The 25,934-nt window shown below is 45.8% G+C and overlaps 1 protein-coding gene across 2 annotated transcripts in view; it reads right to left on the bottom strand.

Annotated features, from left to right (window-relative positions):
* Nucleotides 1-25,934, bottom strand: part of NBEAL1 (neurobeachin like 1) — a 916,399-nt gene that overhangs the window by 91,773 nt on the left and 798,692 nt on the right. For both annotated transcript variants that reach the window (XM_086955272.1, XM_086955273.1), the window contains 3 exons: nucleotides 25,238-25,347; nucleotides 17,969-18,141; nucleotides 16,377-16,471 (listed from right to left, as the gene is read on the bottom strand). In XM_086955272.1, the coding sequence (XP_086811398.1) occupies nucleotides 16,377-16,471; nucleotides 17,969-18,141; nucleotides 25,238-25,347 (378 nt within the window). The remainder of the gene's footprint in view (nucleotides 1-16,376; nucleotides 16,472-17,968; nucleotides 18,142-25,237; nucleotides 25,348-25,934) is intronic.

Raw genomic sequence — 25,934 nt, 5'->3', positions numbered from 1 at the left:
GCTTCGGGTGAGGAGAGGGTCTGCCACTGACCCACATGTGGCCCAGTAACCACCACCACAGATCTTTTACAGTCTCCTCTGAAATCTGAACATCGTTGGAGAGGTGGTCCCATTGATGTTGGGCCACTGGGACTTCAGATCCCACAGCTGGCCCAGCATATGCCTCCTTGTGTGCTCGACCAGTAGAATGTAGGAGACCATCAGTCCCAGCACCTGCGACCTCACTCAAATCCAGGACCGACTGAAAGATCGGGATCATAGTCTGAATGTCCTGGACTCTTTCCTGGGTGAAAGGCATGAAACCACACTGTGTCCAGAATGGTTCCAATGAAGGGGCACATCTGAGGAGGACTCAAGTGTGACTTCAGCATGTTGATAGTAAACTCCATAGATTACAGGAGGTTGCCATAGTCTGGAGGTGGTTGACAACTGTTCGGGGTGAACCAGCCTTCGAAAGCCAGTCGTAGAGGTAGGGATAGACAGGCACTCCTGACCTCCAAATGAGTGCTGTCACCAACACCATCAGTTTTGTGAACACCCAAGGGGTGCTGGTGAGAGAAAAGGGGAGCACAATGAACTAAAAATTCACCTCTGCCACCACGAACATCTGGTAACGCTTATGGGCTGGTAGGCTGGGGATATGAAAATGGGCGTTCTGCAGGTCCAGCGCTACCTTCAAGTCTCTAGGGTCGGTGTGGGGACAAGGCCTGGTCCAAGGTGAACAATTTTAATTTTTCCTTCCTGAGGAAGGCATTGAGTGGGTGCAGATCTGGAATAGGCCGAAGACTTATCTTTTTGGGCACCAGGAAGTAACAGGAATAACACCCTAAGTCTGGCACTGGCACCCTTAGATAGCCCCTTTTGCCACAAGGGCTTGCACTTCCTCCTATAAAATGGAGAGATGGCCCTTCATCAACATTGATGGTGGAAAGTGCGGCAGCGAGGACAGAGAGGGTAAGGCATAACCCTTGTGAACATCTATAGCACCCACCTGACCGACGTGACAGCTTGCCAGCCTGGTAAGAGTCGGTGGATTCTGCCTCCCAATGGATGGCTATTTTCCTGCAGGCTAAAAAAGGTTTGGAAGGTCAGGCCGCAGAGAGAGGGGGTATTTGGGCGGTCCACTGCCGTTGGCTACGCCCCATGGCCTCTACCAAAAAAACTGTTAAGCTCCCTGTGGGGGGTTGACAGGTTGGCAGTAAGAGGTGCCCTGACCAAAGCCCGAAAGCAGCGGCAGAACCGTTGCGGTTGGCAAGGGGGATGGAAAGGTTCAGAGAGCAGTTGTAGCCCTGCTCGCCTCAAAACAATCAAGCGCAGAGTCAGCTTTGTCCCAGAACAGGCAAGTCCTATGACAGGGCATGACCATCAGGGAGAACTGGGGCTCTACAAAGAACAGCCGATCACAGCCATGCATGGTGGGCACTGGTGATAATGGCCTACCCAATGGAATCTGTAGCGTCAAAACAACAATGCATTGTGAACTTGGCAGCATCACAACCATCTTGAATTCCCTGAGAAGCACAGGGCGAAGGTCTTCGGGGACACCAGGGAGGACGTGTGCCACTGAATCCAAAATGGCGTGAGAGTAGCGTTCAACAGCTGGCGTTAATGGATCCAAGGGCCAAGCTGGTAGATGAAAAGACACATTTGCAGAATGTATCTACTCACTTAGCTTCCCTATCAGGGGAAGTCGTGGAAAATCGATTGGGATTTAACAGCTGTTGGAAGCTTGCACCACTAGGGTTTCTGGCAAGGGGTGTTGTGAAAAAAAGCTGGGTCGCCAGGGGCTGGACAATAATGCCTAGTCCTTGTCTTTTTAGTAGGTGGCCAGATCAAGGATTGGCCCTAGCACCTAACAACGTATTTGTTAGTGTCTCGTAAAAAGGGAGATGGGGCACAGAAGATGTTTGCCCCGGTTGGAGACCTTCCATTAAGACACTGGTTTTAACCTCCAAGGTGAAGAGATGACAGTCAAGAACTTCAGCTAAAATACTTATTACCATGGTGTAGGAAGCGGACTCCTCTGTGGCTGATCCAGGAAGAGAAAAAATAGCCGTCTCTGGGAAGGTATCAAGACCATTCGCCTCCTGTAAGTGCTTGTACCAATTGTTATCTTGGTAGGGTTGAAGGAACTCATCACCTAGTCAATCATTATCCGAGTGTTTTCTGTCCTGCATTGATTCAAGTGGGGAAAGCAGCACCTCAGGCCTATTCGGGCATGACGTCAATTGAGGTCAGATGGGCATCAGAAAGGACTATCGGAGCTTCTTCTTCAGGAGGTGAAGTCAGCATAGGCATTGATGTGCCCAGAGCCAGCATGCGTTATGTCACCAGCAGAGGAGTCGGACAATGAGCTGGAAGCAAGATCAATCAATTAATCAATCAGGGGTTTATATAGCGCGCTACTCACCCGTGAGGGTCGCAAGGCGCTTTTGAGGGGTGGAGGGAGGTGGCTTTGAATCAGTCGAAGAGCCAGGACTTGAGGTCCCTCCTGAAGGTGTTCAGGGTCGGGGAGTGTCTGATGTTCAACGGGAGCCTGGCCACGACGTTCTGGATGGTTTGGAGTCTGTGTAGCAGAGTTCTGTTGATTCCTGCTCAGATGGCGTTGCCGTAGTCAAGTCTGCTGGTTATGAGTGCATGAGTGACAGTCCTTCTGCAGTCTGGGGGGGATCCATTTGAAGGTCTTACGGAGGGTGCAGAGGCAGTTGAAGCTGGTGGAGGCGACGGCGTTGATCTGGCGGTTCATGGAGAGGGAAGAGTCGAGGATGATGCCGAGGTTGCGGGCATGGTCGGTGGGGTAGGGTGGGTTCCCGAGGGCAGTCGACCACCAGGTGTTGTCCCAGGCGGTGGCGCAGGGTCCGAGGATTAGGACCTCGGTCTTCTCCGAGTTGAGCTTCAGACAGCTGTCCTTCATCCACGCTGCCACATCTTTCATTCCTTCTTGGAAGCAGAGTCTGGTGTCTTCGAGATTCTTCGTGAGTGAGAGGATGAGCTGTGGGTCATCGGTGTACAATGCAATGCTGAGCCTGTGCTGTCTGACGCTGGCGGCAAGGGGGGCCATGTAGATGTTGAAAAGCGTAGGTACGGCTGAGAAATGATCTCTGGTGATGTCCATGGGTTTGATTCTCTGGGTTCTGCAGGAGAGGAAGGATTTGATTCAGTCAATGGCGGATCCTTGTATCCCGGCTGTTATATTCTTCCCTGTGTTTCTTTTACCAATGTTTATTTATGTATTGCCTTGGAACACTCAAGCTCCCTAGCAACCTGCCAGTTCTGTTACTGGACTTACGCAGTGAGAGCTGGGCAGTTGAAGAGAGAAGCTGCTGTGTCTGAGGGGTCTGTGGGGTCTGTTACTGTATACCTAATAAATACCTTCTTTGAATTATCTGAGTCCTGCCTCTTCAAAACTGGCGACGAGGACGGGATGCTAATTTTTGCCCATCCATTAAAACTAGGTGCCATAAGTGTAAAAAACTGGGGCATTCTGCAAGATGGTACAATAGCTCTGGATCTGTCATTCCTTCCAGATCTGTGAATTTAGTTGACCAAATCAATTCATGATTTGTCGTGTGATAGTGATTGTGAAGATGATGGTGCGGAAGTTATGGTCATTGAGTCCAAACAAGTACTTAAGTGTGGGGAGGGCAAACAAGACGGATATCGCCCTCCCAAATGTTATATCAAAATTAGAGATAAAGAAGTACAAGTTTGAGCAGATTCCTGTTCCCCGTTCACAATCATTCACAAATTCGTCTGGGAAAGTTTGGGGGGTAGGTTGGAATAGTTGCAACCCACAAGTGTTATTCCTGAAGGGTATTGTGGTGAAAAGTTGACTGCTGTTGGATGTATCGAAACGGAAATGGTTTTCTTGAATGGAAGAACCAATGCGAAAATGTATGTAGTGCATAAGGGGAGATCTCTTTTGGGTTGGAAGGAACAGAGAGCTCTCAATATTATGATCAATCCTAATCCTCCCCAGCAAGTATTATTAACCTCGCCGAGCAATTCTTCTATATGGTGCAACAAGTTTCCTGAATTGTTCTCTAAAAAGTTGGGTTGTCTGAGGAAATTTAAACATAGGATAATTTTTAAGGAAGGTGCCGTTCCCAAGGTGCATAAAGTTAGGAATGTTGCTATCATTTTGAGGGATAAACTTAAAGAAGAGTTACACAGGCTTTGTAAGGAGGGAGTAATAGAGCCTATTGAGGCATCAGAATGGTTAAGTGCGATTCTTTTGGCCATAAAACCCAACGGAAATATTAGGATGTGTATTGACCTGAGGGATGTGAATGATAGTATTTGGATAGATCGCCATCCTCTTCCCCGCGTCAATGAGATGTTAGCTACTGTAAAGGGGGGTACGCATTTTACCACTCTGGATTTATCCAATGCATACCACCAAATTTTGCTACATGAGGACTCTAAGCACATTACATCTTTTATCACTCCAGAGGGTGCTTTCCAGTTTGTACGCATGCCTTTCGGTTTGGCGTCAGCCTCTACTGTTTTCCAAAGGGTCATGCACTCTGTTTTGGCTGGATTGGAGAATGTAGTGGTGTTTCAGGACGACGTTTTGGTTTGGGGTTGTGATGTATCCAAACATGACATTAATTTGGAAAAGGTTCTCAAGAGATTGTCTGAAGCTGGCCTCACCATTGCTTTGGAGAATTGCAAATTTGGTGTGGGTGAGGTCGAGTATTTAGGTCACACACTATCGCGTGAGGGTGTCAAACCTAAACGGAATCTGGTGGATGCCATTGAGAAAGCACCGGCTCCTAGGGATAGAGACCAATTAAGATTGTTTCTTGGTCTCGCAGAGTATTATTTGAAATTTGTGCATCATTTTTCTGATAAGGTACATGAGTTAAGGAAACTCATGAAGAAGGGTGCCAGGTTTGAGTGGTCTGAGGTTTGTCAACTGAATTTTGATTCCATCAAAAATTGTATTGCTAATGCTGTCACGTTGAAACCTTTCGATCGTTTGGATCACACGTTTATTTCCACTGATGCCAGCAATTATGGTTTGGGTGCCATTTTAATTCAGATTCACAAAGGGGTTGAAAGGGTGGTTGCTTTTGCTTCCTGCACTTTAAAGGGGGCGGAGCATACAAAGAGGCTTTGGCATGCTGGTGGGGTGTGCAACATTTTCGTTCCTTCGTGTGGGGAACCTCTTTTCAGTTACGCACTGACCATAAACCTCTGGTGGATCTTTTCACCCCAAGAATTGCTAAGTGGTTGTACCGTATACAGGAATATATTTTTGAGATAACATACATTCCAGGTGCCAAGAATGTTAATGCAGATTGTGTTTCAAGACTGCCTTTAGATCACATTCAAGAGGATGATGATGATGAATGGTAGTGGCTGAGGTTAAGGATGTGTGCAGTGCTATTAGTCAAGAGGATTGGAAATTGGCTCTTGTTGAGGATGAGACCTTGAGCAAAGTAATGGTTGGTTTGAGTGATGAGCGCGGGTGGTGTTCTCCCAAGGATTTAATGTCTTTCAAATTAATATGGTCTGAATTGAATGTTATGAGTGATCTTCTTAGACGAGGGATCAGGCTAGTTGTGCCGTTGAGCCTTAGGGAAAGATTGTTGAACATTTTGCACAAGGGACATGGAGGCATGTCTGCGATAAAGAGGAGGTGTAGGGAGAGTTTTTGGTGGCCAGGCATGGACATTCAGATTGAGCGTTATGTTCGTGATTGTATTGCATGTGCCTGTAGTGACAAGACACATTCTTCCCAGGAAACTACAATTGTTGCTTCAACTTTGTCTAAGGGTACCTGGGATAGATTGGCCATAGACATTTGTGGACCTTTTGACATTTTGAATGTTTCGGAGAAATTTGCTATAGTCATGGTAGAATATTTTTCTAAATGGCCGGAAGTTGCATTCGTCAAAGAAGTTAAGTCGGGTAGGGTGATATCTTTCTGTGAAGATATTTTCAGAAGGGAGGGGTGTCCAGCAGAAATAGTCACTGATAATGGGCCTCAATTTATCTCTGAAGAGTTCAAGACTTTTCTTATGAAATGGGGAATCAAACACACCACATCACCTGTCTATAATCCAAGAGGTAGTGGCCTTGTAGAACGCTTCAACAGGGTGTTGGTTGAGTGTGTCCAATTGGCATGTATGAATGGCGAATCCTGGAGGCAACATGTCAAAGACATGTTATGGTCTTATTGTACCACTCCTCATTCGGTCACAAAAGAAACACCATTTTCTCTACTCAAAGGAAGAATACGGTGTTCTGTTGCTGTACCAGCGTGGATGAACAGAGCTGGTAAACATGATGTGAACCTGGATGGGGTACAAGATAGAGTGGAAAGGTACCAAAAGGCATATTGCCATTGCCACAATAAGAACATTGTTAAAGCAGAACTGTGTTCTCCCAAGGGATGTTTGTGCGTGTGTTTGTGGGAGACAGATCGGGAAAGGGTAGTTCAAAATGGTCTTCTCCAAAATAAGTTGTCTTTGTTAGAGGTAACAGTGTAAAACTTGCGGATGGTAATTGGTGAAACACTAGTCAATCAATCAATCAATCAATCAATCAATCAATCAATCAATCAATCAATCAAAGCATTTATATAGCGCACTACTCACCCAGAGGGTCTCAAGGCGCTAGGGGAGGGGGGTCCGCTACTGCTCGAACAGCCAGGTCTTGAGTTGCTTCCTGAAGGCGAGGTGGTCCTGGGTCAGGCGGAGGTCGGTCGGGAGTGAGTTTCATGTCTTGGCGGCGAGGTAGAAGAAGGACCGTGCCCCTGTGGTGGCTCTTCGGATGCAGGGGACGGTGGCGAGGGCGTGGCCGGTCGATCGAAGCTGGCGTTTGGGAGCGTAGAAGTTGAGGCGGCTGTTGAGGTATCCTGGGCCTTGGTTGTGTAGGGCTTTGTGTGCGTGGGTGAGGAGTCGGAAGGTGATTCTCTTGGTGATCGGGAGCCAGTGCAGGTCTCTCAGGTGTCCGGAGATGTGGCTGCGACGGGGGATGTCCAGGATGAGTCGTGCTGAGGCGTTCTGGATCCGCTGAAGTCTTTTCTGGAGTTTGGCGGTGGTTCCGGCGTAGAGGGAGTTGCCGTAGTCCAGACGGCTGGTGACGAGGGCCTGGGTGACCGTCTTCCTGGTCTCGGTGGGGATCCACCGGAAGATCTTTCGTAGCATGCCCAGGATGTTGAAGCACGACGAGGAGACGGCGTTGACTTGTCTGGTCATGGAGAGGGTGGAGTCCAGGATGAAGCCCAGGTTGCGTGCGTGGTCTGTTGGTTTGGGTGCGCTGCCTAGGGCGGGGGGCCACCAGGAGTCGTCCCAGGCGGAGGGTGAGGATCCCAGGATGAGGACTTCGGTCTTGTCCGAGTTCAGTTTCAGGCGGCTGTTCTTCATCCATTCGGCTACCTCTTTCATCTCTTCGTGGAGGTTGGCTCTGGCGGTGGCGGGGTCGTTGGTGAGGGAGAGAATCAGCTGGGTGTCGTTGGCGTAGGAGATGATGTTGAGGTTGTGCTGGCGTGCGATGTCTGCGAGGGGGCTCATGTACACGTTGAAGAGGGTTGGACTGAGCGAGGAGCCTTGAGGAACGCCGCAGATGACTTCGGTGGCTTCAGATCTGAACGGGGGGAGGCGGACTCTCTGTGTCCTTCCGGCGAGGAAGGAGATGATCCACTCCAGTGCCTTCTCGTGGATTCCGACGTTGCTGAGTCGCTGCACTAGTGTACGGTGGCAGACAGTGTCGAAGGCCGCGGAGAGGTCTAGGAGGATGAGGGCCGCTGTTTGTCCGTTGTCAAGCAGAGCTCGGATGTCATCGGTGGCTGCGATCAGGGCGGTCTCGGTGCTGTGGGTGGCCCGGAAGCCAGACTGCGAGAGGTCGAGGGATCCGTTCGTCTCGAGGAAGGCGGCCAGCTGCTTGTTGACGGTCTTCTCGATGACTTTTGCAGGAAACGGGAGCAGCGAGATGGGGCGGTAGTTCTTGAGGTCGGTGGGGTCGGCTGATGGCTTCTTTAGTAGAGCGCTGAGTTCGGCGTGCTTCCAGCTCTCCGGGAAGGTAGCGGTGTCGAAGGAGGTGTTGATGATGTCCCGCAGGTGGGGTGCGATGACAGCGTTGGCCTTGTTGAAGACGTGGTGAGGGCAGGGGTCGGTAGGAGATCCGGAGTGGATGGAGTTCATTGTGCGGACGGTGTCTTCGGTGCTGATCGGGGTCCAGGCGCGGAGGGTGGTGGTGGGGGGCGGTGGTTCGGTCGTGGCGTGCGTCGGTTGAGTGCTGAAGCTGTTGTGTATGTCCGCGATCTTGTTGTGGAAGTAGGAGGCGAGGGAGTTGCAGAGGTCTTGCGAGGGGGTGATGTCGTTGTTTCCGGCCTTGTGGTTGGAGAGCTCTTTGACGATGTTGTAGAGTTCATTGCTGTTGTGTGCGTTGTTGTCCAGTCGTTCCTTGAATGCGGTTTCCTTGGTGGCGTGGATGAGTTGGTGGTGTTTACGGGTGGCGAGCTTGAGGGCAGTCATGTTGTCCGGTGTTGGGTCTCTGCGCCAGGTTCTCTCGAGGGCTCGGCAGTTCTTCTTGGAGCTCTTGAGTTTGTCGGTGAACCATGGGGCTTTCTTGCTACCGGGTCTGCTAGGCGGGGTCTTCAGAGGGGCGAGGTCGTCTGCGCAGTCGCTGATCCACTTTGTGAGGTTGGTGGCCGCTTGGCTGGGGTTCGTTGCGCTGGTGGGTGGGTTCTTGCTCAGGGCGGTCACGAGCTGGTCGGCTGTGATCTTGTTCCAGCTTCTGCGTGCAACCTGTTGCTGGTGGTGGTGGATCGTGGTCCTTCTGAAGCTGAAGTGGACGCAGCTGTGGTCCGTCCAGTAGAGTCCGGTGGCGTGGCTGAAGGCGATGTCCTTGCTGGATGAGAAGACGGGGTTGAGTGTGTGTCCGGCGTAGTGGGTGGGGGTGGTGACCAGCTGCTTGAGTCAGAGGTTGGCGAGGTTGTCCAGCAGGGTGGTGGTGTTGCGGTCGTTGTTGTTCTCCAGGTGGAAGTTGAGGTCCCCGAGGAGGATGTAGTCAGCGGAGGGGAGGGCATGCGGGCTGATGAAGTCGGCGATGTCTTCGCTGAATTGTGTGCGTGGTCCCGGGGGTCTGTAGATGAGGTTTCACCTTGTTCGAACACTGAGCTCACTGCATTTTTTAAATCTCAGCAGGAAGTAAGTGCTGGTAAAACCATTTCAGGTAAAAGCGCAAGTCGATTCCTTCTGCCAGGAGTAATTCTGCCTGTCCACATGTGATGCCGAAAAAATATGATGATTATTTTTGTTCTTGAAGTTTACTGTTATTCATTTTTTTTTTTTTTTAAGAAGGAAGATGTGTTATATTCTCCCCTGTGTTTCTTTTACTAATGTTTATGTATTGCCTTGGAACACTCATGCTCCCTACGAACCTGCCAGTTCTGTTACTGGAGTTACGCAGTGAGAGCTGGGCAGTTGACGAGAGAAGCTGCTGTGTCCCGGGGGTCTGTTCCTGTATTCCTAATAAATACCTTCTCTGAATTATCTGAGTCCTGCCTCTTCAAAACCGGCATCGTGAAGTCTGGCTGTGAGTGTGCGATGTGAGACGGTGTCGAGGCCACAGAGAGGTCTAGCAGGATGAGGGCCGCCGTGTGTCCTTGGTCCAGTAGTTTGCGGATGTCGTCCCAAGCGGCTAGGAGGGCAGTTTTGGTGCTGTGGTTGCTGTATAATCCAGAATGAGAGGGGTCTAGGATGGAATTTCCTTCGACGAAGGCGGTCAGCTTGGTGTTTATGAGTCTCTCTGTGACTTTGGCCACAAAGGGGAGGAGAGAGAGATGGGCCGGTAGTTTTTCAGGTCCGTAGGGTCGGCCGTTGGTGTCTTGAGGAGTGGTTTCACCTCCGCCCGTTTCCATTCATCTGGGCAGATACCGGATGTGAGGGAAGTGTTGATGGCGCGACCAAGTTCGGGTGCGATGGCCGTAGCGGCTCTGTTGAAAATGTGCGGTGGGCAGGGGTCCGTAGGAGCTCATTGTAATAAACTTGCTCTATATATACTGCACCAAAGTGAGGTACAGTGTGTATAGAGTCCGAGGGTCTCCAGAGGTTTGGCAGAGGTTAAAGTTAGATAGAACCTTACTCTCTAAAGTTGTAGCTTGGTCGAGCAGTAAGGCAGTATCAGAGGACAGTGTTAAGCATTTGATGTACACACTCAGTCAGCAAATTAATTCACATACTCAAGTACTAAACTCTAGACCAATTGTTTTTGTATAAAAAATGTACTGTTGTTTATTTTTAGGACCAAGCAAGCCTGGTACAGGTAAGCATTAAATCATTTTCAGTAATACGTTAGTGGATATAGAACTGTTTGAAAATGCAATTGGAATTGTACTTTGTTTGATTTACAGGGGAGCAGTAGAATGCAACACTTAGCAAATACAGTACATTGAAAGGAATTGCAGGTAAGTTACTTTTCGGATTACTTTTTCTAACACAGTGCTGTAACCTAGTTTTAGCACTGGGACATTTCCTGAAAAAAGTTGAGTAAATGCGTTTTAGTTAAGTGTGCGATTTTGAAAGAATATTCTTGTATTTCAAAAGTTGACACTTAGAAAGTTTTTGACATAGAACCACCAATGTTATCCTATGGAAGGAAATTCAATTCACAGGCAAGTTACTTTTACATTACTTTTCCTACTCAGTGCTGGATTCCTAGATTCAGCACTGGGACCTTTCCTGCAAACAGTTGAAAGAAGTCGTTTTGGTTATTTGTGCGATTTTTAACGAATATTCTTAGTTTTCAAAAGTCGACACTTAGAAACTTTTTGGGAGAATAAGTGTCAAAATTATCCTATGAGGAAAAACAGGTTATCGGTTTCGAGGTAAGTCGTCGGTCTTTGGAGTTAGGTTTCTGGGGTTAGACTCAGGGGTCTCTCAGGGTCAGTGATCCACTGTTGTTGCACCCTCAGTGGCACTACAGCGGCCAGGTACAGAGTGCTGAGGCCCAATGTTATCCTATGGAGGATAGGGGGGCTCCGGTTGGTGGCTGCTGGCAAGCAGGCCACAGGGTTGTGGGAGCAAAGCTCCTAGGTTTTAGCTTAGGGCAAGTTGGGGACCAAAGTAGCACCAAAGGTGCACCCTCAGCAGCACTAGGGCAACCGGGTGCAGGGTGCTGTTTTGAAGTTGGTTGCCCTATTGATTTCAATGGAGATTCTCTGGGACAAAGAACCACTGCAGGCACGGGGACGAGGATCTTCCAGGAGCGACGACCACTTTGAGGGGTAAGTTGGGATGTTGAGGGATGGTTAGGCACTGATGGGTTGGGCACACAAGGCCATGGGGCGTCGGGTGTAGGGGTGCCTTTGGAAGTCGGATTTTCTTACCTGGTCGCTGTAGGGGGGTCCTCTAAATTGAGGCTGCAGGCGTCTGGAGGCTTGAGGCAGGTCAAGGGTCGCCGGATCTTGGGTCAGGATTGCCAGGGGGACCTCCTCATGGTATTTTTCCACTTCAGCTCGGGCCGGGTTCAGCTGGTGCAGAGTGGGCTGGATTCGCGTTTCAAGGCTGAAACCAGAAGCTGCAGTTTAAATACGTCTGGTGTTCACAGGAGAAACAGCCTTGAAAGTGAAGGCAGGCAGGTCCTCCGGGGTTTGTGAGGTTGCTGGCTGCTGGACACCCCGGGGTTTCGCAAGAGTAGGTACGAGGGGAGACAGGCATGTAGGGGTGGAGTTGGCAGAGGTGGACACACCTCTCTTCCTCACTTGTTTTTCCCGCTGCAAAGGCTCACAAAGGCGGCATGCATTTAAAGCTTCTCCTTTGTGAACTCTGCCCATCCTGGGGGAGGAGGCTTGGCACCTCGTCCCAGGATGTGCATTGTTTCAGGCCCTGGAGAGCAGCAAGCTCTCGACCCAGAGGTCCAGAAACATGTCTGGTGGTGGCAGCCTAAGTAGCCACTCAGTCAGGTAACTAGGAGTTGGTCGAGTTTCAGGGTGCATCTCTAAGTTTCCCTCTGTTGTGCATTTTACATTAAATCCCACACTGGCATCAGTGTGGTTTTAATGTGCTGAGAAGTTTGATACCAAACTTCCCAGTCTTCGGTGTAGCCATTATGGTGCTGTGGAGTTCGTAATGACAAACTCCCAGCACCATATACTCTTAATGGCAGCATTGCACTTACAGTGCCCATTAATGAACCTGGGTACTGTAGGGGTACAGGGCTCATGCACCTGTACCCTCACCACTGGCATATGGCGCCCAGCTAGTGGGGATGTATGCCAGGGCAGTGGTTTGTGGGCATGGCACACAGGCATGTGTGCCATGTCGACTCTTCGCTTTTTTCTGCACCAAGACACGCAGCCTGCAGAGGGATTGTGTGAGTGTTAGGGTACAGGGCCTTTAAGGGTGGCACAATAAGTGCTGCAGGCCTTAGAGGCCTTTTCTGGTCACGGTGCCCTGGGTACCTATGGTACCATTTACCAGGGGCTGACATGTGGCCAGAGATGCCAATTGGGTTTAGGCTTCAATGCAGTTTTAGGGAAGGAACATAGACCCTGGGTACCTGATTAGCAGGAGCCCAGAGCACACACAGTCAAAGTACATCAGCAATTCAGCAAATAGTGGGGGCATACCATGAAAGAAAGAGGGCACTTTCTCACACTCCTGAGTGGGTTTTCTTCATGGTCGCAGTGATGAGTTCCGTGGTGGTGGGGTCCCAAGATGTGATAGTCGGTTTGTCGGCAGTGGTGGGTAGGGGATGGTGTATGGAGCTGGTTCGCTGAAGGTGTTGTAGAGGTCCTAGAGGTCCTTGATCTTCCGATGGAAGTAGGAGCTGAGCTTGTCGCAGAGTTCCTTAGAGGGTGTGATGTCCGTGGCTTCGTATGGGTGTCTTGTGAACTGTTGTGTGACGTTGAACAGTTCTCAGGGGCTGGTTGCGTTGGTCTGGATTTTGTCCTACATGAAGGTCCGTTTGGTGTTTCTTATGAGCTGGTGGTATTCCTTCAGGGCGTTCTTGTGGTTGCTCCGTGCTTCTGTAGTCATCTGGTTTTGCCAGGTTTTTTCTAGGTGTCTGCAGGTGCGTCTGGCTTCTTGAAGTTCTGTAGAGAACCAGGCGGCCGTCAGCGGTCGTTGCTCGGCAGGGGGGCGGAGTGGTGCAAGCTTGTCTGCGCAGTAGGAGATACAGCTGAGGAGGGGGGTTTGACTCAGGGTGGTGTTGAGGAGTTCTTCTGTGACGTTGCTCCAGTTCCGTTGTGGCAGGCATGGGGCGGGCTTATATGCGGTGGTGGAGTTGAAGGTGAAGTGGGCGCAGTGGTGGTCTGTCCAGGGGGGCTGGGTGGTGTTGCTGAAGCTGATGGTTTCTCCTCCTGCGAAGATGGGGTCGAGGGTGTGACCTGCTCTGTGGGTGGGTGTGTTGACGAGTTGCAGGTTGGCGAGGTTGTCAATGAGAGTGCTGGTGTCGGGGTCGTTGTCATTGTCTAGGTGGAAGTTCAGGTCCCGAGTAGAATGTAGCCATGGAGGTGATGGCGTGGCGGGCGGCGAGCTGGTTGGTCCTGTGAACAATGGAGAGTACCCCTCCTGGTCGGAGGGTGCGGTCCTTTCTCTGCATTTTGTAGCCATCGGGGATGGTGGTGGCGATGTCGGGGCCTGAGGTGGCATTAGTCCGAGTCTCTGTGAAGATGGCGACGGCTGGCTAGAGGGTGTCAACCAGGTCCCAGATTTCAATGGCATGTCGGTGCAGGGAGCGCACGCTGAGGAGGATACAGGTCAGGTCTCTGGTAGTGTGTGCATCGGGCGGGCAGTCAGTGGTTGCCGGAGCTCTGTCGATGGTGAAGGACATGCAGCAGGTTTTGCAGAACTGCCCGTGGGTGGTGATTGGTGAGCGTCTTGTGCATTTGGCGTGTCTTCCGGGGTTGAGTGCGGTGAGGGTTGTCGAGTCGTAGCAGTGGGGTCTGGGCGTACCAGGGTCCCTAGCGCTGGTCGTGGTTGGGTCGCGGACGGGCGCAGAGGGTCTTGCCTTAGGCGCGCCTTTGGTGCAAAGGCGGCATATGTAGGGGAGGGGGCGGGAGCAGCGTAAGGAAGTCGGGAGCAGGGCTCAGTCAGGGGCGGGCCGCAGGGGCAGCAGCGGCAGGAAAGTAGAGAGTAAGTGATGCGGGGGGAAGACCCCAATCAAGCGGTAAAATCAGGGGGCACAAGAAATAAAAGACAGCACCAGAATGCACAATAACACAAATGAAAACGGTTAAAAACAATTAAGGGAAAAGATACCACAGAACGCAAGGAGGAACCTGTGGCGCAGTCACGTCAGCTGGCTCAAACCCAGCCGGGAGTGAGCACAGAGCCGCGGTCGGCTAATCAGGCGGAGATGCTGGGGAGAGTGCTGGCCATGGCACAAGAGGTCAAGGAGTCAGGAGTGCTCCCCTACAGAGGTCGGCATATGTAAGAGAGGGGGGCAGGAACAGCGGAAGGGAGGCGGGGGAGGGGCTCAGTCAGGGGCGGGGCCGCAGCGGCGGGAAAGGAGAGAGTCAGTGGCGTGGGGGGAAGAACCCAATCAAGCGCAAAAACCGGGGGACACAAGAAATGAAAGACAGCACCAGAATGCACAATAACACAAATGAAAAAGGCTAAAAACAATTAGGGTAAAGATACCGCGGAACGCAAGGAGGAACCTGCAGTGCAGTCACGGCAGCTGGCTCGAACCCAGCCAGGAGGGAGCACAGAGCCACGGTCGGCTGATCAGGCGGAGCTGCTGGGTAGAGTGCTGGCCTTGGCCCAAGAGGTCAAGGAGTCACGTGCGCTCCCCTGCAGCGGTTGGCATGTGTAGGGGAGGGAGGCGGTAGCGGGGCTCAGTAGGGGGCGGGTCAGCAGCGGCAGATAAGGAGTAGGTGGCGCGGGGGAAGACCCCAATCAAGCGGTAAAACTGGGGGGAACAAGCAATGAAAGACAGCACCAGAATGCACCATAACACAAATGAAAACGGTTAAAAACAATTCAGGGAAAAGATACCACAGAACGCAAGGAGGAACCTGCGGCGCAGTCACGGCAGCCGGCTCAAACCCAGCTGGGAGGGAGCACAGAGCTGCGGTCGACTGATCAGGTGGATCTGCTGGGGAGAGTGATGACCTTGGCTCAAGAGGTCAAGATAAATGTGGGGGGGGATCCAGCTGGCGCCATGGGTGAACCCACAGGCATTATCCCAGGTGGAAGGCCTCTCATCTCCCTGGGGTATGAAGACATGCCATAGGGAGACAGCCGGGATCCAAAGTGTCGGAGCATGGTTGTGCAGAACACTTCGATCTGACATGGCATGGCTAAAGGCTCCAGAAAGTATGGTTGTGCTGGAGGCATCTTCAGATTTTTTTTTACAAAGTTAGCCGACTTATAGAGTGAGATCGAGAAGGGTGGTGTCACCCCTATGCCTGTTCAGGCGAATGTGAGTTACTTAAGGGAGCAGAAACCCACTTCAACTTTTTGTGTTTCTTACCCTTACTTAAGGACTTAGAGCTGCTCCAGAGGTCGGTCTTCGTCGCACTCCATCGACTTCAGGAATTAGACCAATAGTATTAGATATGGAGAGGAACTTGTACCGGTCCCGTTGCTAGTCTTCTAATGCTTTATGCCGTAGAGTTTCACCTTGCATTATCTGATGGCATTTGGGTTCACTGACACACAATCTCTGCAGGTGTTGGAGTCATGGCGCGACCTCAGGCACACATGATTGGGATCCATGCCAAGCATTTGTTGGAACAGTCCCTACAGGGCTTGAAACCTGCCGTTTTAGACTGTGGCATCTCTTGTACAGTTTAGAATTTAGTCGAAATGTCGAGGTAAGTGTCTCAGAGAGATGAGAGGGAGCTCCGGATTCACGTCTGGAGAAGTGGAACCAAAGGAACTGACGTCAGAGCATGGGAGTGGCACCTATACTAGCCCTGCACGTAATTTCTGGAGTGGTAGAGTGACAGTGTGGAGCTGCAAGGCGCCACCTTCCAGCATGCAGAGGTAGTGCTGAAAAGTTTATGCATCCAATCTGCGGCCTGAGGAATATTCAAACTTGAGAAATCTGCAGCTAGCAGTCTCTATGGGAAACCAGCATCATAAACTAGAGGTCACTGAAGTAGCAATCAACTCAAATATGTTACTTCAGTCTGCTATTGTGCAGGCATTATATTAAAAACCAGAAGTCATGGACCGAATACAGCTGGAGTCTAATTTGATTTCTCACAAAAACCATGTATGAAACTGTTCCTCTTCCTCAATGACTCTGCATGGTGTGCGGATTTACAAGTGGCTTCAAACTATAGCGCTTTCAATCAGCTCGATTACAAACAACACATTCTAAAAATTAAATAAATCAAACAAGAAGCCCTTCTTCTGAAATACATTCATAAGCTGGCATTGGTTTAAAGTGAAGTGAAAGCTCCCAAGTACCTGTTGCACTATCTCCCAGATCATACAGGTTGTGTCCCTGGACCCAGACATTATATGGATTCCACAATGGTCTGAGGCTAAACAGGTAACAATATCTAAAAGAGGAGGAAAAATAAACGGTTATATTAGCTGAAAGCAGTGCTCCAGGCTAAAGGACATAAGAAAACAAGTAGCTAAAGGAAATTGCTCTCAATATTTTGTGAAAAAGATAGGGGCTCCACACTGCTTCTGACGATAGACCTAGAAAGACAACAAGTGTGGAGAGAAATAATAGAGGATCACTACTTCTACATCAAAACCCTGGTGTAGGCAATGTAAAACCATACAGAGGTCTTGAGCCAGGTCATTTTCCTGGGTGTGACAGTGTTTTCTGGATTACCAGAGCCTAGGGCCTACTACAGCCCCCTGAAAGTATTCACCTTACTGCCTAGTGTACTATTCCCCGTACTCCAATTCGTGAAAAGATTGCTCAGTCATTTAAAATGCAACAATGACTCCAAGCAAAAGCCCTAAATTCAACATTTTAGTCAACAAAATATTTGTATCCATAAAAAATAAAAAACATATAGAGATCTAAATATGGATTTTAGAAACTACTCCTCGAGTTCCGAATATGAATAGGATGTTCTAAAATAACAATCAGTGCACACCAGGTATCAACCTCGATTACAATACCCTTCCTCCTCTCATGTATACCAGTAAGAGAATTTTTCAAAATACAATGCATTAAAGGGATCGAAGAAGTAGTTTGTAAAATATCAACTCACTCACAGGACCTGAGCAGGACTATTAAATGCAAATTATTAAGGAAACTAAACAGTTTTCTGAAATACCAACAAAAGTCAGGGCAGAATTTCTACAATACTAATCAACGCACGTCATATAAATAAGCAGATTTTTTCAAAACGTCAAAAAATGTGTATAGAAGATGGAACAAAAAGGATTATCTAAAATATCAGGTAACAATGTTCTTGGATCGAAGCTTATCAAAACATACTCCACAAAAAGGACTTTCTAAAATAGCAATCACCATACTAAAGACAACCAAACAAAAAAGTCTAAAATGCAAATCAATACTACTGCCACAAAGTGTGTGCAGGTGCCCCACATAAAGGAACATGGTAACTCGAATGATCGAGACCTAAAGCACTCCAGCACATTACTTATGCCTCAGGAGTATTTAATGGCTCCTTTTGCAGCAAAGAGTTAAGTTCAGGACCCTCTACACCACATACAAAACATAGGAGTGCTCTGGACCAGGATACCTTCTGAAGCTAGTCCCCCATGCTCCCATTACACATAAGCTTGGAATTTGAGATTCAGCAGTCGCAGGTTGATACCAAAACACTTTTAAGATCCAAACAGGATTTTTGAATGTGACTTTGCATTATTAATGCATATCTTTTCCATACACTTACATTCCAGAGATCCTATAAATAGTTACTACGATTGTGCTCCATTACTCTCTTTTGGATTTCAACAAAGTATTGAGTAATCAGGGTTTAGACAATATATACTGTGAGATATTTCCAAGCTTTGATAAAAGACCCTAATATGCCTGAATTGATTTCCACAGCATGGTCCTTACTTACCCATGTGCCTGATGTGCTGTCCAATTATTTTCCCTTTGGTGAGGGAAGTTATCCTTATACTATTGTCCCAGTGTCCCCCACTAAACAGCAGCTTTCCGTCATGTGATACCACAAACAACTTGGGGGTGATCTCTAGACCTGGTGCGAATGGGCCAGTAATACTTCGCTGGGTCCTGCAAACAAGCAGTACAAACATGATTATAGACAAAAGGGGATAAACATTATTTACAAGACCAACATAAAGTGGTTTAGATACAAGCAGCACACTACTACACAGGGCATATAGAGCTACAAAAGAGTAAATTACAATTCTAAAAAAATCCAATATCTACACATATTGTAACAAATAATTTCTACAATATGTCATCTAGTATGCGCAAACCTGAAACAATCTAAAGTGCTAATAAGTATATATTACCATGTGTGGTATGTGGTATAATTTATTTGTATGTGCATTAAATATAACAAGTATTTAACCCTACCCAGAGAATACAGGGTTAAATCAGTGATGTATGTCCGAATCACATTAACAAGACCTTGTGTATATGGCAGCAGTTGTTTTGTAAAGTGGGTATGAAATAGAATCTTTGATAACTTACGCTTGTTTTCTCAAGTTAGTTAAGCAGTTCTTGAGTTTTGCACATGCCCCCTTGTTTTCATAGGCAGAGATTTTATTTGGAGCCAAGCTATAAAGAGAGATTATTCCTTTGCACTTTGCCACTGAAAGAAAATCCCAGCTGGAGAACCACCAGGTTCGTTCAGGGAGTCCACAAAGACTGAGCTTCCCCACTACCTGTCAGGACTTTTAAAACACTGAAAATTCTAGCCACCTTTTGGGAACACAAGTCTTAACTTCGAGCTGTCAGAAGACCATGCCAATTACAGAAATTGAAAACTCAAGATAAACAGTCTGCCTCCATCCCTTCTAGCGGCAATGGAATTTTGTGACCATCAGCAGTTTGCTGCAACCAGCTACTAGCTGCAGAGCAGGGGACCAATTAATGCCTAACGAAGGGGGTCAAAGTGCAATATTAGTCTCAATACACAGTGTTTAAGGTCATGATTTGCTTGACCACACTAAAGTGTTTACAACAGCCAGTTCTAAAATCTGAAAATAAGGGCTACCCTAGCACCTCGATAACTTCTCAAACTCATCACAAGAGTGGTATGCCTACACGTCAGAGTTCAATTACTATAATTGTAACCCACTGTAACCAATGTGGTAATGGTATTGGTAGTGGTGGTGGTATTGGTGGTGGTGGTACTGGTATTGGTGGTGATATTGGTGATGGTGATAGTGGTGGTGGTGGTATTGGTGGTGGGGTATTGGTGGTAGTGGGGTATTGGTGGTGGTGGTTTTGGTGGTGTTGGTATTGGTGGTGGTATTGGTGGTGATGGTGGTATTGGTGGAGGTGGTATTAGTGGTGGTGGTGGTATTGGATTGGTGGTGGTGGTATTGGATTGGTGGTGGTGGTATTGCTGGTGGTGGTAATGGTGGTATTTTGGTGGTGGTATTGTTGGTGGTAAGTATTGGTGGTGATATTGGTGGAGGTATTGATGGTGGTGATGGTATTGGTGGTGGTATTGGTGGTGGTGGTAGTGGTATTGGTGTTTGCATTAGTTGTATTGGTGGTATTAATGGTGGTATTGGTGGTGGCGGCAGTGGTATTGGTGGTGGTGGTTTTGGCAGTGGTGGTGGTATTCGTGGAGATTGTGGTACTGTCGGTGGTGGTATTAGCAGTGGTGGGGGTATTGGTGGTGGTGGTATTGGTGGTGGTATTACTGGCGGAGGTTGTACTGGTGGTGTTATTGGTGGAGGTGGTAGTATTGTTGGAGGTGGTGGTATTGATGGTAGTGGTATTGGTGGTGGTGAAGGTGAAGGTATTGGTGATGGTGGTAATGGTATTGGTGGTGGTGGTGATGGTATTGGTGGTGGTGGTGTTAATAAAACAGGCTTTTGAAAATAACTAATCAGGTGGCTTTAGTAGAGAGGACATGTAACACAGATGTGCTGTTGTCAGCTTCAGGATTATGTGCTACCTGGAATTCCCATGACTCAATTAATTAATCATTTCTAAATCCATTTTACTTGGGGGGGTTGAGACAGACACAAGATAATGGCAGGTTAAAGTGATTGAAAGCAGGCGCCCGTGTTACAGGGGCGGTTATGCGGCTTAAAAAACACAAGTGGTTTCAGCTAAAGCAGCACATGTCTGGCCTGTAGTAAGATAAACTCAGTAGAGTAAATAGTGCTTACTGACTAAATACCAGGTCCTGTGTAACAACCAAAGTAAAAGGGCCAATCTCCTTTGGAGGGTACAAATGAAAACAAGGCCGTACTAAGGAGAGACTAACAAGCCTATTAACGAATCCAAAAGCAGCATTTCCAAAAGACAATGTCACAAGCCAATGAAAAATATGGGAGGAGAGTGGGCGTGGCTTCTGTCCCATACTCTACTACTGCAGTCTCGAAGAGCGAGCAGCACATGTGCGCTGCTGCTAGGCTCGGCCTAAAAACATGGGGAAAAGACATTGCCATTTACAATGCCCATAGCTCTAACTCTCACAAATGCGAGACCTATTGGCATTGCCAATGGTGGGTTTTTTTCTCCCCCTAAAAACAAGATATTCCTATGTAACCAGTGTTTGGGGCTTACAGATAGAAAATGGGTATAGGGATAAATAATCAATGTGAACTTTGCTGAAAGCACTGTTTTTCAAAATAAATTGCAGTTGCCTCTTAAAATTAACCAAGCAATCACAAACAACAGCATTCTATGAACTGGTTTCCGTGAAGTGGCAAATGCCATTCATCTTGCAAATTTTCATTCAACAGTTTAGGTGAAATGGTTTCTCAATAATGGTATGCCATGCAAATGACTAACATCTGCACATACCCATTCCACCTAGGGGCAGGGCTAATACTGACTATCTCTAGCTTTTTTATCCACCTCTTGTATGTCAAGTATACTACTATGGCCGTGGTAGAGGTTTATATTTATCCAGTTTAATCCTTTGCAAACCAAACACACACTGCTTCCATGCAAGGCACGCATACATATTAGCAGCCAACAAGCAATTGTGCCAGAAAAATAAATTCACTGCAAAATAATTGATATTCACTTTAATCTCTAGTGAAGCCAGTCATAACTTGTGAACCTTTTAATGAATCAATTAACTTTGACAGAAAGACATGCACTGATCATTTAACAGTTTGTGTCCCTTTAAACTAAACAGGTAAAAAAACAACAAAACGTCCCAGTTCGTTGGACAGATCAGGTAGTGTCTTGTTTTAGTGTGGGACTAACAGGTGTCTCACTTTCCCTCCCTCTTAGATTATATACTCTGTCTTAGAGGGGCATGCTTCTCATGAAAAAGGCAAAAGTACTAACCGTATATTCATAAAGGCAGAGATCATATAAAGAATAAAAAATTTTTGAAATATTTTTTGATACTATCCACACAGAGTTATTGGTTGGAAAGACATAAAAAACATGAAAAACAGGGAGTCGGTTTGATTATCTATACTAAGATTTCTGTTTCATACAATAAGCAATAATCAACAAATGGACAACATCTTTGGCACAATCGATTAGGTAAGTAAATATTTGATTAAAAACATATCACTACTTCAGTCTGGTAAAGAATACAAATTTTATTCCACAATACAATGTTATAAAAAACAATTCATTAAAACCATTATGCAGATATGCATCATCATCAGAATAACTATTTTTTAAAAAAATGTTTCACAATAAAAGGTCACAGAATCAAAAAGGTCGACGCGGCGTTTCGGCTTTTTTTCTAGTATGCCTTCATCAGGACTGATTCTAGACAATTAAAATAATAAAACACATAGTTACCAGACACATCAATATCATCTTTTTACATCATTTTTCTGTCCATTGTTGTAGTCTAAACTCTTTATTGGAGATTTCTTTTATTGTGTCGACTTTGCAGATATACATAACATTTTTCCCCTGTTCTATGTGATCAATTACATTTATTTAAAAAACCTTTTATAAGTCTACCCCACTATTTGCCTTTCTCATGGATATATATGCTCCATATGTTGCAGAGACCTCCCTTAGTTCCCTCACTAAAACAGAGTGGAAGTACCTCCTATAATAAGGTGCGTACCTTGTTGTTCCAGATGAGCTTATTCTCTCCCTGGATTGAACTGATTCGTTCAAAGATAAATCCTTTTTTAAAATTAGGATTCTTGAAGTCTTGTTGATTCAATGTGTACAAGGTTGCTCTGTTTCCTAGATAAAGAGCCGATAATTAACGAACTTTTCTGATAAGTACATAGATTTGTACATTACGATTAAGTTTAAGTTTCATGGCCTCACTTTACATACCAGATGGTTGGTTTACTGGATTTCCATTATTTCCAGATCGGATATGTCCAGGTTATATATGTTATTGAAGTTCAATTTTTTCTTTGCTACCTGTAGGTATTAAATTCCTTGTAATGAGTATTTAGCATAAGTTAATCTATGTTATAAATGAAGCGAAAAATTTCCTTCTTTCTTACTTTGTCCCACATACCTTGATAGTGTTCTATTTTCACTGTGTCCTTTGCTGCCAGGAGGAGCCACCGTTCTATATATTGAGCTTTTCAGTTATAGCCTCCCTGTGGAAATTTGCATTATATGAAGTATGTTCCTTTATTATCTTTTGAATTTTTTTGAGTTAGATGTACTAATCACTCCCTATGTTATTGCTGTACTCACCGTGAGAGTCAGGATATTGGTGCCGGGTTCCCTTTTCAATTGGGTCAAGATACAGCTCTCAGTGTCTGTTCTGTGAGGTATCTTCTTGTTTGCAGTCGATTATCTGTATAGAATGTTACTTAGATATTAATGTCTGTCTTTATTATCGGATGGCAGAGTTTATTATAAAGGGCACTATCTGGGATTGTTTTTTAAAAGTAGGACCCGGGAAAAAAAAAGATTGATATAGTTATATATCTATAGAGGTCTTACATAAACTTAACAGAAATGGGAAGTGGCATAGTAGTAGAAGGAACCAACCTCTACAGAGTACTGGATATATGAATAAACATTATTAAAAATAAAAAAATATTTTTTCAAAACTATTTCGTTTTAACTCTGGTGAAAGTCATCTAGAATCACTCAATTCTAGGTTGATAGTACAAATGGGTTCCTTAATCATAACTTTATGTAACAATTAATACTACCCTTAATAATGGCCCAATAGAATACAGATTCTGCAAAAAATAACTATATCAATCTTTTTTTTTCCCGGGTCCTACTTTTAAAAAACAATCCCAGATAGTGCCCTTTATAATAAACTCTGCCATCCGATAATAAAGACAGACATTAATATCTAAGTAACATTCTATACAGATAATCGACTGCAAACAAGAAGATACCTCACAGAACAGACACTGAGAGCTGTATCTTGACCCAATTGAAAAGGGAACCCGGCACCAATATCCTGACTCTCACGGTGAGTACAGCAATAACATAGGGAGTGATTAGTACATCTAACTCAAAAAAATTCAAAAGATAATAAAGGAACATACTTCATATAATGCAAATGTCCACAGGGAGGCTATAACTGAAAAGCTCAATATATAGAACGGTGGCTCCTCCTGGCAGCAAAGGACACAGTGAAAATAGAACACTATCAAGGTATGTGGGACAAAGTAATAAAGAAGGAAATTTTTCGCTTCATTTATAACATAGATTAACTTATGCTAAATACTCATTACAAGGAATTTAATACCTACAGGTAGCAAAGAAAAAATTGAACTTCAATAACATATATAACCTGGACATATCCGATCTGGAAATAATGGAAATCCAGTAAACCAACCATCTGGTATGTAAAGTGAGGCCATGAAACTTAAACTTAATCGTAATGTACAAATCTATGTACTTATCAGAAAAGTTCGTTAATTATCGGCTCTTTATCTAGGAAACAGAGCAACCTTGTACACATTGAATCAACAAGACTTCAAGAATCCTAATTTTAAAAAAGGATTTATCTTTGAACGAATCAGTTCAATCCAGGGAGAGAATAAGCTCATCTGGAACAACAAGGTACGCACCTTATTATAGGAGGTACTTCCACTCTGTTTTAGTGAGGGAACTAAGGGAGGTCTCTGCAACATATGGAGCATATATATCCATGAGAAAGGCAAATAGTGGGGTAGACTTATAAAAGGTTTTTTTAATAAATGTAATTGATCACATAGAACAGGGGAAAAATGTTATGTATATCTGCAAAGTCGACACAATAAAAGAAATCTCCAATAAAGAGTTTAGACTACAACAATGGACAGAAAAATGATGTAAAAAGATGATATTGATGTGTCTGGTAACTATGTGTTTTATTATTTTAATTGTCTAGAATCAGTCCTGATGAAGGCATACTAGAAAAAAAGCCGAAACGCCGCGTCGACCTTTTTGATTCTGTGACCTTTTATTGTGAAACATTTTTTTAAAAAAGAGTTATTCTGATGATGATGCATATCTGCATAATGGTTTTAATGAATTGTTTTTTATAACATTGTATTGTGGAATAAAATTTGTATTCTTTACCAGACTGAAGTAGTGATATGTTTTTAATCAAATATTTACTTACCTAATCGATTGTGCCAAAGATGTTGTCCATTTGTTGATTATTGCTTATTGTATGAAACAGAAATCTTAGTATAGATAATCAAACCGACTCCCTGTTTTTCATGTTTTTTATGTCTTTCCAACCAATAACTCTGTGTGGATAGTATCAAAAAATATTTCAAAATTTTTTTATTCTTTATATGATCTCTGCCTTTATGAATATACGGTTAGTACTTTTGCCTTTTTCATGAGAAGCATGCCCCTCTAAGACAGAGTATATAATCTAAGAGGGAGGGAAAGTGAGACACCTGTTAGTCCCACACTAAAACAAGACACTACCTGATCTGTCCAACGAACTGGGACGTTTTGTTGTTTTTTTACCTAATATTTCCCCACCGTCCTCTACCAAGTTAGAGTGGGGCCCTCCTAAGTTTTTATACCTTTAAACTAAACAAACAGCCTTTGGTCTGAATCAATGATCAAGGGCTAATTCCCAGGTGTAGTGAATGGTGATATGTTAACAAAGTTAAGTGTTAACTCTGATCTAATACTGCTTATGTCTACCAGGATGCTGCATGCACCTTGGCACATGTTATAGGCAACTTAACGAAACATGAGCTATGTAGTTTACTCTATGATTGTCTTGAACAACACTATTCGTCATTGCTATACTTACTTTGGGTTTGTAACAGTTGGATCTTTCACAAATGTGAAATAATTGGAGAGGTTTCGGTCATAGGGCAGCCAACCATGGGTTCCAATAATGAATTTCTGACTCACAGTTACCTAGAAAACAAGATTTCAAAAAGCAATCAAGCAGAGAGATGTGGCTCTCAACAAGTACTGAGCCCACAGTAAAGTAAGGTTCTACGAAGGAACTTATAGTTGCTTTGGGTACACCGTCTAATATTCCTGCTAATCATTGCAAAGATAGGATTCATTTTAGTGGTGGGCTATTGTTCTCTCCACCTAGACACCGACCAAGAGGCCCTCCTGATGTATCCTTCTCTTCTGAAACTCAGCCTTGCACCCATGAAAGGAAGGCCTTTGCTGAGAATTAAAACATGAATGACCATTTTGTTTTATGAAAGCCATCTTCCAGAGCATAACAGTGAACATATTATGAATTGATTTTCCCTCCCCCATGCACACACCAGTCATATTGAGCCGCAGTGCAGGCCTCCTACACTAAAGCACCATACAAACCATACTATTACAGTGGAGAAGTGTAAACCTTCAGTGATCTGAATTTAAATTACACACTGGAGAAATTTGGAAGCTATACAAATAGCAGTTTGATATTTACTTTTTGCACCAGAGGAAAGGAAACAATCAGCAACTATTTATTCTATGTACAAACAAAATGTTATGCG

The sequence above is a fragment of the Lissotriton vulgaris genome, chromosome 2_1, assembly GCF_964263255.1.
Source record: "Lissotriton vulgaris chromosome 2_1, aLisVul1.2, whole genome shotgun sequence".
Taxonomy (NCBI): domain Eukaryota; kingdom Metazoa; phylum Chordata; class Amphibia; order Caudata; family Salamandridae; genus Lissotriton; species Lissotriton vulgaris.
This window is presented reverse-complemented; position numbering and strand designations above follow the sequence as displayed.